Raw genomic sequence first — 12,226 nt, 5'->3', positions numbered from 1 at the left:
CCCCATCACACCCTCTAGACACCCCCATACTCCCTAGACAACCCCCCTAAACAGTCTTTAATTCCAGACACCTTCAGCTGTAGTCTTCTCAACACCTTAGCAAGCTCTCCTTTATGCCCTTCTCTCTTGATCTCAACCTCTAGCTTTTGGAAATGTACCCCCAAAACAATGTGTAGGCCCACCTCAGTCTGTGGAGGTGTGTGTGTGTGTGTGTGTGTGTGTGTGTGTGTGTGTGTGTAGGGCTTTCCCAATTCAGGTTCTCTGAGAACCTAATGAAACACAAGGGGTCAGGCTTTGTGACCCCAACTCTAACGGATCAACAGTCGCAAGCTGGAGCCAGGTACAGTAGTGCACGTTAGCAACGTTAGCATCCCAGCACCGGAGGGACTGACACAGGCCAGCATGGACTGTGGGACTGTGCAGTCCTAGACCGGAGCACTAGGTGGCTTCAGTCCCACCCTGTTTTTTTTGGGGAAGGGGCACCATCAGGCTTCCTACCTTCTTAGAGGCAAGATACTCCATGCCCCGGGCCACCTGATAGGCACAGGACACCAGATCTTTGGAGGACAGCTGTTCCTCGGGGTTATGACTGGGGTTGTAGCAATATTCCAGCCCAGGAGGCCTCCGGGCCTGCAGATACTCCCGAAGGTTGCCTTTGGAGGCGTATTCCACGATGACTTACAGGGGCCCTGAGCGCGCAAAGACAGAGGCCACAGGTCAGGCTAGAGGTCAGGAAGTGCTGCTACACCTCATGGAGGCCCCTCCTTCTAGTGTTACAGCCTGCTTGTGTCCCGCGCCTCATCTAACTCCCCTTTCCTGCCTCCTCCGGTTGGGGCGCAGGGAAAGCCATTCTCCGCATAGAAAGTCTGAGAAAGAATTCTTCCTAGTGGAGCCCAGAAAGTTCCCAAGCAAAACTGAGGGCAAGAACCCCATTATAGATGCCAATAACACCCTTGTTCCTATTCACACACTGAATCTAGGTGTCAGTAAGAATTCCTGGATGGATGCCAGTCGGGCCAGCCCAGCCCCTGAGAAACACACTAAGCTCCCTGCTAAGCCAGTTTCTCAGCTGATGCCGGAGCCCAGAGCTGCCCCAGGCACTGCCTACCGTCCTGTGTGCACGCCCCCAGCAGATTGATGATATTCTTGTGTTTCCCTATCATTTTCATCATCTCCATCTCCGAGATCAGATCTGACAGGTCCTTCTCTGTTGCATCGGCTTCACATACAAACCAGAGAGTGGTGTGAGGGAGGTGGAAGAACAGCTAAGGGCGGGGGGGGGGGGGGAGAGCAGATCCCGGAGGGACCCCTTTCCTCTAGGACTTGCTTCTCGCCTCCCATTTCCCATCCAGGAGTCGCCACTACCATGTGGCATTGAATGTGGCTGGAGAGGCCACGAAAAAAAAAAAAAAGCCAGTTATAGGACTAAGGTGAGCACCTGAACCCAGGTCGACATTAAGAAGCAAGATAAGATTGAAAGACTTGGGGTGTGTTATCCCCCTCTAGTCCCAGATTAGCCCCCCAGGCAGCGTAGCGGGTGTGAACAATGACAGCATCGTAAGGTGTATTCTATTTGGTCCAGACCTGGTTTGCTGAGAAAGGAAACAGACACGTCACTCACACTTCAACATCTTCACAGCCACTTTGGTCACGCGGTTGGGTTTGTCCTTATCCAGCCCGATGGCCTCGGCCAATACCACTTGCCCAAAGCAGCCCTCTCCAAGAGGTTTGCCTAAGACCAGTCTTGAGGCAGAAACAGAGAGTGACAGTCAGGGCTGGACAGACAGTGAGTGACGGACGGACAGTCAGTCAGGGCTGGTAAAGGTCAGACTTGCATAGGGCAGCTCAGCCCCCTTTCTCCTGGCATTTCACCCAGCCAAGAGCTGGGAACGGCTATTTCTAGAGGCATCTCATGTACTTCTGTACTTTTGCTACATACAAGGCCTCAGCACACACAGTTCCTACAGCGAGGGCAAGCGTGGGGTCCTTGGTGGAAAGCCACAGCCCCTTACCTATCTCGTGGCAGCTCCCAGCGGGGGTCTTCAGGAAGCTCATACTCAGAGACTCCAGCTAACATAGGGGTCCCACTGGAGGAGAGTCGTGAAGGCCGAACCAGGAGAACCCCAGAGTTCATGGAGGCACTGGAGTCTGCTGACACCTGTAAGAAAGAGTGGGGTCACCCTTCTAGCAAGGCAAGCAGGAAGGGGTAGCACAGACTCCTTCCAAACCCCCAGGTTTGTGTGTGTGTGTGTGTGTGTGTGTGTTTTCCATAGCACAGATTTGCTCCTATATGACTGAGTAATTTCTACCATCAAAAAGTCTTTCTGAATCCCAGCACTCTGGCAGTGTGGCACACACCTTTAACCCCAGTGAGGCAGAGACAAACAGGTCTCTGAGTTCGAGGCCAGCCTGGTCTACAGGCTAATCAGGGCTATACAGGTGACCGTTTTCCTCATCTATTCAATGAGCACACCAAATATAGCTCTTCCAACTTGGGGTTTTATAATATCACAACAGTTCTTATGTTTTTTAAGATTTATTTATTTACTATGCATCGTGTTCTGCCTGCATGTATGCCTGCGTGACAGAGGAGGGCGCCAGATCATGATGGCTGTGAACCACCATGTGGGTGCTGGAAATTGAGCTCAGGACCTCTGAAAGAACAACCAGTGCTCTTAACCTCTGTCTAACAAGTCTTTTCTTGTCTCTTGGCAAAAACTCTTCCTCAGACTACGGAGAGGTACCCTAAGGCACCTTTCTGGAATAGCAGTGTTCTGAGGTGCAGTTACTCGTCCACACACCTGCGGTTTTTGACCCATTTCCTCCCTCCATGTGATAAGAGGGGTACAGGGCAGGCAGGCGCGGAGCCAGAGATGGCTTAGAATGTCCCAATGTGACTGGTTCAGAAGTCGGAACAAAGCCCAACATGGTGGGTGAGGAACAGCTGGGGCCTGGGGGAAGGGAGCAGGCCCTGGAGGCCCAGAAAGAGGTGACGACAGGCAGTGGTGGGCGTGCAAATCCCCCATCTACTTTCTGTTACCTGTCTGCGCAGAGGGATGCTCTTGGCCAGCTTGTGCACGGCCATCTGGCTGTGGAAGTCACTCTTCTTGGTGCCGCTCTTCATCTTGTAGATGATGACGGAGCCCACCATGCAGGAGATGAGGAAGGCCCCGGTGCAGTAGATGATGATCTCCAGGTAGAGTGGCGACGTCATCACGGCTGGCCTCTCTTCCAGGGCTGAGTCAGTGTGGAGAGGGTGTCAGCAGATCAAGGGTGCTTTGCCCAGGAGAGGTAATGTCCCATGAGAAACCTAACACCTGCTCCTTTCCTCCTGGGAACTTGTAGGGAACGGGGGGGGGGGGGGGGGGGGGGGGGGGGGGAGAATCCAGGCAAATCCCAACAGAGGCTGGGATGCTGGTATCAAAATGACCTGACACCTTGGGACCTCTGAGACATCCTTAAACACCCTTAAACTCAAACCCATAGAGGATAAAGCCTAGACTGTGCTGTCAGGCAAGTCCAACACCCCTTGACTCCAGAGTCACTTTGCAGCTCCCTACTGGGCCAGATGGGCACCCAGAGACCCCTGCAGAACCTCAATGCTGTACACATGTATCTATCATAAAGAGACAGGCTGTTATGCCCAAGGGGTCAGGGAGTCCTCAAAGTACAAGGCCTAGAGTGGCACTCAGAGTGAGGACTAATGAATGCCCATGGTAGCCATCCTGTGTCTCTAAATACCTTTTACCTCTGTTCGTTCAGACCTGCAAATGGCTAAAACACAGGTTAAAAAAAAAAAATTAACGTCTAAATATGTCTCCAGCCGGGTGATGGTGGCGCACGCCTTTAATCCCAGCACTCGGGAGGAAAAGGTAGGTAGGTAGGTAGGTGGATCTCTGGGAGTTTGAGGCCAGCCTGGGCTATAAAGTGAGCTCCAGGACTACCCAGTAAAACTCTGTCTCGAAAAATAAAAAAAAAAAGGAAAAAAGAATAGAATTCTAGCTTTATGTCAACTTGACACAAGCTAAAGTCATCTGAGAGGAGAGAAGCTCAACTGAGAAAATGCCTCCATAAAAGCGGGCTGAGGGCAAACCTGCATGTCACTTTCTTATTAGATTAATGGGGGCGGGCCCCCCAGTTTGGTATGGGCGGGGCCACCCTTGAGCTGGTGGTTCTGGGTTCCATAAGAAAGCAGGCTGAGCAAGCCATGAAGAGCAGCAAGCCAGTAAGCAGCACCCTCCATGGCCTCTGCATTGGCTCCTGCCTCCAGGTTCCTGCCCTGTTTAAGCTTCTGACTGCCTTTGATGATGAAGTGTGATATGGAAGTATAAGCTGAATAAACCCTTTCCTTTTCCCAAGCTACTTTTGGTCATGGTGTTTCAAGGCAGCAATAGTAACCCTGACTAAGACACATACTCATCCCCACTTGCCGTTGCAGAAATAGTGTCTGTCTGCTGGAACCTCTTCCCTGCATGTATACAGCCCTCTTCCTACAGCCCTCCCCTTTCAAACCTTAGCCATCCGAAGAGGAAACGATACCCTGGGAGTCCTCCCAGCCCAACAAGGAAACGGAGTCTATGACAGGGAAAGAGCTGTTTGTCTCTTCCCCCCTCGGTGTCAGAAAATGAGGACTCACAGGAAGCATTGACTCAACAGAGACAGGGGCGAGAACACTACTAACGAGATGCTTCTCTGCAAGCAGTGGCGCAGTGGCTACTGGGCAAGCAAGGTGGAAGGGAGGAGTAGAGAAGGAACGCAAGGTAGCAGCCGCAGAACAGCAGCAGGCAGGCCACATGCACGCAAAACCATACTGGTCCTGTGTCACCAGCCCACCACCCAGCAAGGCTGCAGGCTCCTTCCTTCCTGGCTGGTACATGGGACACAGATCTCCCCACTTGGGAAGGGATGAGTCAGTCAGAGAGGTCAAATGGGCACCGTTGGGCTAAGACACGTCTTTCCCGAGGTAGCTCAAGTTTGCTGCTATCCAGGCATGCCAGTCAAAGAGCAGCAGAATGCAGAGTGGGCCAGCAGCACCCAACAGAAGTGGTAAGCTTCAGTTGGCTGAGAACCTGTGTTCATGGAGAAGAGGTCCAGGGCTTTTCTTGCTGACACTCTTGGGACCGGCTAAAGAAGTCCCAGTAATTCAAAACCTCGGTACCAAGCGGCCGAAGGAAGATGCTATCCCCAAGGATGGAAGGAGCCTGTGCTGGAAAGCACTGTCACAAGGTAAACCCAGAGCTCAAGCATGCATTACAGTGACCAGGGAGAAAGCCGGATATAGATGGGCGGGGGAGGCTACCCCATGGCTTCCTGAAAAAAACCCAGGAACCCCCTGCATGTGCCTCAGATCTGGAGCAGAAAAGGGTACACAGCAGACGGGAGTCATCCCTTCCTGCCTCTCCCTGGTCCTATAATGGATGCGCTGCTCCCATGGCAAAAGCAGGACACGGAAAGGATCAGTGCAGTGTATACCTTCCAGAACGGTCAACCATGCAGAGTGATGGGAGAGTCCGATAGAGTTACCCGCCAAGCACGTATACTCCCCCGCATCCTCAAAGGAGACATTTCGTAAATGAAGCACCTCCATTTCCTTGTCGGTGGTATTAACTCCAGCAGTCTAGAAGAGACAACGGAAGCAAAATGGACAGGCATAGGACATGAGACCTCAGAGAGACGACAGAGACACCGAGGGGACAGAGAAGGGGACCAAAACCAGAGGAAGAGAACGCTCCCCAGCATCTCCTTTGCATCAAGGCAGCAGAAACCACCAGGCAGCGAGACCTGTTAGAGGAAAAGAGTGAGGCCCTGAGGGAGGCGCTCCTGCAGACCTGAGGAGAAGACGGCTGGTTATGACCCTTCACCAGACGCTGGCAGTCACTGGCCCAGCCAAGCATGCGGGCAGTGGGCAGCATGGAGAAACGGGGCCTGGCAGGTGGGGGGCTGTTTGGTTTTAGGTAAGGAGAGTCAGTGGGTACAGACAGACAGATGGCAGGGAAAGAAAGGCAGTCTCCCCCGCCACACACACACACACACACGACCTGAAGATACAGGTCTTTGAAAGAGACTCCCTGGTCCCTTCTCTTTGCCACCATTTAAAACTTCAGTCTAAAGTATCATTCCTAACAGAAAAGACTATCCCATAAGTACATGGATGGGCATAAGTGTACACACACACACACACACACACACACACACACACACACACACAGACAGAGAGAGAGAGAGAGAGAGAGAGAGAGAGAGAGAGAGAGAGAGAGAGAGAGAGAGAGAGAGAGAGAACACAACACATGAGGCACAAAGGGAGCCACAGATAACCAACACAGTACCAAACCAAACCAACCTCCCAAGCCAGGGATTTTTCCATGGCTCTGGGCATTAGAACGTAGTAGGAGAAAGGCGGAGTTGGTGCTGACTTCCCAACCTGCCCCAGCAGTGTGGGGCCTAAATCAAGTACCCGGTATAGGGTCCCGTCCATCTCCACATTACCTTTTGCCACAGGTCTGGTGACAGTGAGCCACGCAGACTGGTTAGCTTCACCAATATAATTGGAAACCTTACACACATATTCCCCGCTCTGGGCCTCTGTCACATTGAACAGGGTCAGCACCTCCGCATCCGAGCTATTAATCCCCGAATGCTGGAACAAACCAACGACACACGAGTCAGTTGGGCAACCACTGAGATGTGGCCACACTGCGCTCCTGGGGTAACTTCCAGTCAGGCCCAAGGAGCCAAGGTAAGGGAGACACTGGGACCTCCCATCTTCTTTCTCCTCTGAGTGGGACAAAATGAAACCACTAGTAAGAATGGATGGAAAGGGAAGGGCTGGACGCAGGGCAGAAGGGAAAGGGGGAAGGGAAACGAAGAAAAAGGGGGAAAAGGGGAAACAAGAGGAAGGAAGGGGAGGGGAAGGGTCACGGTCCAAAGCAAATATTCTGTCTGTGTAAAACTTCCTCTACCAGGCCAGGGTGGGGACTTGTAATCAGAGACGGATCTCCAAGGCCCAAAGCTAGAGCTGGCCCCCTGTCTTCCAGAATAGTCTCAGCACCAGGGGCAAAGAAAAGGGACAGCCAGTAAATCTCTAGGACAACCAAGGCAGGGGAGGGAAGATGAAATCTAACTTCTGGTTATTCCTGCCGCAAGATCCTCTGGAGACTTAGCCAATTACCTCCCTGGATTAATGGAGCATTCGGGGACAATGAGAGTCTGGGAGTGAGCGGAAAAAGGAAGAAAATGCCATTACTCCTCAAACTCCTCAGAATTTATACAGGGCACTGACTTTTCCAGATGTTCCAGCAACACCCTTGTCGTTTACCTTGGCGCCAAACGACTGTAACTTAGGAAGTAAACAGGGCCGATACTGGGAAACACTTGTTGTTGGAAGGCTGTGGTGTTAGGGCCACAAGCAAGCAAGAGTCTCAATGCCTTCCTTAGGTAATTGATCTGAGACCCTGGCTCACTCTCAAGGCTCTTTAGAATGCAGCAACTATTATCACTCACCCCGCCCTCTGTCCCCAGCTCCCCCCCACCTTCTGCTGTCACCAGCCTGTGGCTAGATCCCCACTAAGATGGTGTGTGTATGCACCTTGTGGGTCAGGCTGAGCCTCAATCCCAGTAGGCGCTGAGCCCCAGGGGACACCTGGTCACCTTCCCAGCATACTGGCCAAGAATGAGGCTAAGATTACCTTCAGGATCTGGACGTACGGCAGGTTGTCCGGGCCAATCTTACTTCCGTTCACCTCGATGTGCTTCAGCCACTGGATGTGAGGCTGTGGGTCGCTGTACACCTTACACATGAACTCCACGTTGCTGCCCAGGGCCACTGTCTTGTTGGCAGGTAACCCTGCCTGAAGGATGGGCCGGTGAGGGGATCGCTCTGCGGGGCAAGGGAGAGGATGGATATGTTAGACCCTTCAATGGCCTGGTCCTGAGTGATGCTGGCAGAGATAGGGTCTACCTTGGTTCTTCAATACCCGTCCTGGTGGCTCTGCTAAACTCCAGCCCCTTGATCTTGATGTGAGGGAAGGGATGCCATTTCCTCCAGTCCTGCACCCACATTTTCAGGCACAACCAAATCTCTTGTCTAAATAGAGACACCCCCCAGATTTCAGTATCTTAGGCCCGCCCCAGATCTTCCAGACCACAATCTTCTTCCTGAACTACCTCAATGCTGAGGCAGGTGTTAGTTGTGAGGCTCTGGCCCACACAGTCCCCGGAACAGAAGACCCACAACCTCTACAATCACAGCCCTGAGACAAACAACATATTGTTCTTGTCTTCCAAAATGCCACCGAGGAGACATGTTTGGGATTCACTTGGCCTCTGCACCTCTGTGTGGCCTATAGCTACTCAGAGGCACCTCCGTGTGTGCACCTGGCCTATAGCTAGCTACTCAGATTGTGTCTCTACTGTAAGGACACAAAGAACAAAGTTCAGGGCATGAATGAATGAAGGACCCTGGTATGTTAGTGGTGTTCATTAAGCAAAAACTTCTCTTATGCCACAGTTCCCATCACTGCATCAAGCTATGTCTGGATTGGTAGTGCATGCCTTTAGTCCCAGCACTCAAGAGGCAGGGCAGGTCGAGAGATCTCAGGTGAGTTCAAGGTCAGCCTGGTCTACTTGACAAGTTCCAGGACAGCCAGGGATACATAAAGAGACCCTGTCCCAAATAATTGAATGATTGAATAAAATAAAAGAAAGATGAAAAGAAAAGTGAGGCTTAAGGCAGGCCCATGCCTTTAATCCTAGCACTTGAGGTTGGAGCTGGAGGATCACCATGAGTTCAAGGTCAGGCTGTACAATAGAGTGAGCTGAAGTCCAATTTGTATCTCAAATTGGAAGGAAGGAAGAGAGGAGAGGAAGGAGGAGAAGGAATGAGGAAGGGAAAAGTGAGGTTTAAGGAGGGAAGTATTATGCCAAATGTCCAGATTCCATCCCTAGGGCTTCAGATTCCAAGGTTGCCTTTCCCACCCTGCCCTTCTCTCCAGCTGACTCTTGCCACCTTAGCCTTGGCCTTCTTACCCACAACATCAAGCTGGTAGGTGTGGTTGATGCTGCCGTACTCGTTCTCCACGATGCAAGTGTAGTTGCCCTTGTCAGAGGGCACCACAGAGTCCATTATGATGCTCCAGGTGGCATAACGAACCTGTAGGACAGGCACAACCCAGGGGCTTTATTGAGCATCTGGGGTAAGGCGCAGATGAGAACAGGCAGCATGGGGCTGGTGCCACATCGTTAGCCAAAACAAAGCCTAGAGGGAATACTGTCGATTGCGTTGGGGTGGGCTACACAGTCTAGGGGTTGTAACCCACCCCGCAATCAGTAATTCCAGGGTCTTGGAGGGGCGCTACCTGGAAGGGAATGAGCTAAGACAGAAGAAGGAGGCCAAGCAGATTTGTCAAAGCCTCCGTTTATTAGGGTCATGGTTGCTGCTTATATATGGTAAGGAATGGGGGGCAGGGCAAGGGATTTCGCCGCGTGGTTCCGGTCACGTAGGCCAGGCTACACTCGGACAGACAGGCCAGAAGTCACAAGTTGCCACACCTGGTTCCCTGGATAGCTGGAATGTGAGGCGGGTTCCGCTAAGAGATAGCTGCTAATTGGGTGAGGGGCATTCTGCAGACTCCCCAGGGTGATGGTTCCTGTAATGATTGGGGGGAAATGGCTCCTGACAGAATACTTCTTGGCCTATTCACACTTGGTACACACCACGCCATCTAAACTAACACTGGACACCTTCACGGCAGCACTCAGGAGCAGCCATGATCTGGACGAACGTGCCTTTGACAAGTTCTCCTAAATTCACTGGGACTCTTCTCCCCAGGCCTGATGAGGCCCTCCTGCTACTCTGGACACTGAGTTTCCAAAGCTATCTCCTCAGGGTTGGCAGGATGGAGCAGGGGACAAAGGCACTCGCCATCAAGCCTGACAAGTTTGATTCGCAGGACCCACAGGGTAGAAAGAGACAACCAGTTCTTGCACGTTGTCCTGTGATCTATCTCCATATGCACAGCACCGCTTGCACACAAACCGAATGAAAATGCAATTCAAACAAAACAGAACAAAAAAAACCCTATCTCTTTCTTCCAGCTGACTCTGGTCAGATCTGCGCTCAACCTTCCTTCTGCCCATCTACCTATACACTGACTGAACAGCTGTTCATCCCAGCTGCCCTCTGCCATTTGCCTTCTTATTGGGCTACAAAATCTTCACAGGCCAGAATGCTGTCTTGTCCTAGCTGCTGAAGCATAGTAACTTGCAAACAGTAAGTACTTGGTAAGTTAAGGTAAAGCTTTCCCATAGCCTTTCTCTAAAAAAAAAAAAAAAAAGATAAGGAGGAGAGGAAGAGGAGGAGGAGAACTAGAAATGGTGGTGCACAGCTTTAATCCTAGCATTCTGGAGCAGAAGAACAGGGTGATCTCTGAGCTCCAGGCTGATCTACACAGAGCAAGTTCCAGAACAGCCAAGGCTACACAGGAAAACCCTGGCTCAAAACAAGCAATCAAACAACCCACAAATAAATAATAATAAAGATACAAAGAAAGAAAAAGATCTATCACTACTTTTAAATGTGTGTATGTGTACGTGCATATGCACACGTGAGTGTAGGTGCCACAGAAGCCCTGGAGCTAGAGTTAGAAGTGGTTGTGAGTTGCCTGATGTGGGTGCTGGGACCCAGACTCCGGTCCTCTGGAAGAGTGGTATATGCTTAACCACTAAGCTGTCTCTCCAGCCAGCCCCTCCCCCTCTGCTTGTAGAAACCATACATGGTGGCACTTAGGATGCTAAGACGGGGGAATGGGCGTTCCAGGCCAGTTTGGGATATATGGGGAAGAAACAGTCTCCAAAGAGTCAAGAAGAAATGAGAAGAGAGTCTAGGGGAGATGAAACCTATTCGGGAACCTTGGGGGAGACTCAGATCTCTGAGGGAGAGATTCTCATTGAACTGTTCTTCCTATAGATAAGGACTTGACCTGGAAGGACAGGAAGAAGCTGATAAGCACAGGAAGTCAATAATGGTGTCAATAAGCCACACAACAATTTCACACGCTGTATTTCTTGGCAGAAGCCTAGTGAGTTTATTCTAATGTTCTCTTGCGGGGAGGTGACTGGTTTTCCCTTTTAGGGCTTGGGGGCTAAAGATGTGACTCAATGCTTAGTGTGCAGAGGGACAAGGAAAGGGAAGGGAGGCGTGGATTATAGGCACTGACAATTTAGAAGATACCTACACACTTTTATCTGATAATTTCATTTCCAGGAATCTGTCCTTTAAGACAGCCAGGTAGGGCGGCACACACATTTCTTTAATCCTAACACTCAGGAGGCAGAGGCAGATAGATCTCTGTGAGTCTGGGGGCAGCCCGCAGAGTGGGTTCCAGGTCAAGGAGAGATACCCTGCCTCAAAAACCAAAGAAAGAAAGGAGGGAGGGAGAGAGGAGCTAATGACGGCTGGTGAGGTGGCTCAATGGGTAAAGGACTTGCCACCAAGCCTGACTCCTGAGTCTGTTCTTCAAGACCCACATAGTTGAAGGAGAAAACTGACTCCTCCAAGTTTTCCTCTTTTTAAAATAATAATAATAATAAATCAAAACACTGCAGTTCCAGGGGATCTGACACTTTCTTCGGTCCTTTGCAGGCACTGGGCATACATCTGGTGCAATACACATATGCAGATGAAACAATCATAGATACAAATAAAATAAACTTTAATTTAAAAAAAAATCCCACCTTTAAAAAGGGAAGTAAGTCGGGCAGTGGTAGCAGGCCTTTAATCTTAGGGCTCAGGAGGCAGAGGCAGGGGGGGGATCTCTGAGTTCAAGGCCAATCTACAGAGTGACTTCTAAGACAGTCAGAGCTACACAGAGAAACCCTGTCTAGAATGCACCCGCACACACACACAAGGGCAACTAAAACAAACTCATAAAGGTATTTAATATGGGTTTCCTATCCCAGCCCTCCGTCCAATGTCTTCTTCTGAATTTTTTTTGGATATGAACACACATGTACGTACCTTATAGCCTCCAATCCGGTGGTCAGGTTTGAACTCTTTGCCGTTTTTCAACCAACGCAAAGTGGGATTGGGTGTTCCACTGGATGGGCATTTGAACTTCACCGTCTTGGCAGCTGGCACCGCATGCAGCTTCTTTTCCATCTTTTCTGGGGATGTCCAGTATGGAGCTACAGCTGTCCAGGAAAAGCCAAGGTGGACAGATGAGGGTGGCGG

General features: G+C 51.0%; 1 protein-coding gene across 1 annotated transcript in view; it reads right to left on the bottom strand.

Moving 5' to 3' along the window:
- The window catches only part of Fgfr1 (fibroblast growth factor receptor 1), a 53,293-nt gene that overhangs the window by 2,606 nt on the left and 38,461 nt on the right, over window positions 1-12,226 (bottom strand). Inside the window, 9 exon segments of the mRNA XM_050146764.1 lie at window positions 499-689; window positions 1,109-1,219; window positions 1,622-1,743; window positions 2,013-2,158; window positions 3,035-3,237; window positions 5,473-5,617; window positions 7,686-7,876; window positions 9,025-9,148; window positions 12,014-12,186. Of these exon segments, the coding sequence (XP_050002721.1) occupies window positions 499-689; window positions 1,109-1,219; window positions 1,622-1,743; window positions 2,013-2,158; window positions 3,035-3,237; window positions 5,473-5,617; window positions 7,686-7,876; window positions 9,025-9,148; window positions 12,014-12,186 (1,406 nt within the window).

This window comes from Alexandromys fortis, unplaced genomic scaffold (assembly GCF_014885135.2).
Source record: "Alexandromys fortis isolate MF-2015 unplaced genomic scaffold, M_Fortis_MF-2015_v1.1 scaffold_55, whole genome shotgun sequence".
Lineage (NCBI taxonomy): Eukaryota > Metazoa > Chordata > Mammalia > Rodentia > Cricetidae > Alexandromys > Alexandromys fortis.
The sequence above is the reverse complement of the archived record's forward strand: the minus strand, read 5'-3'. Positions and strand labels throughout refer to the sequence as shown.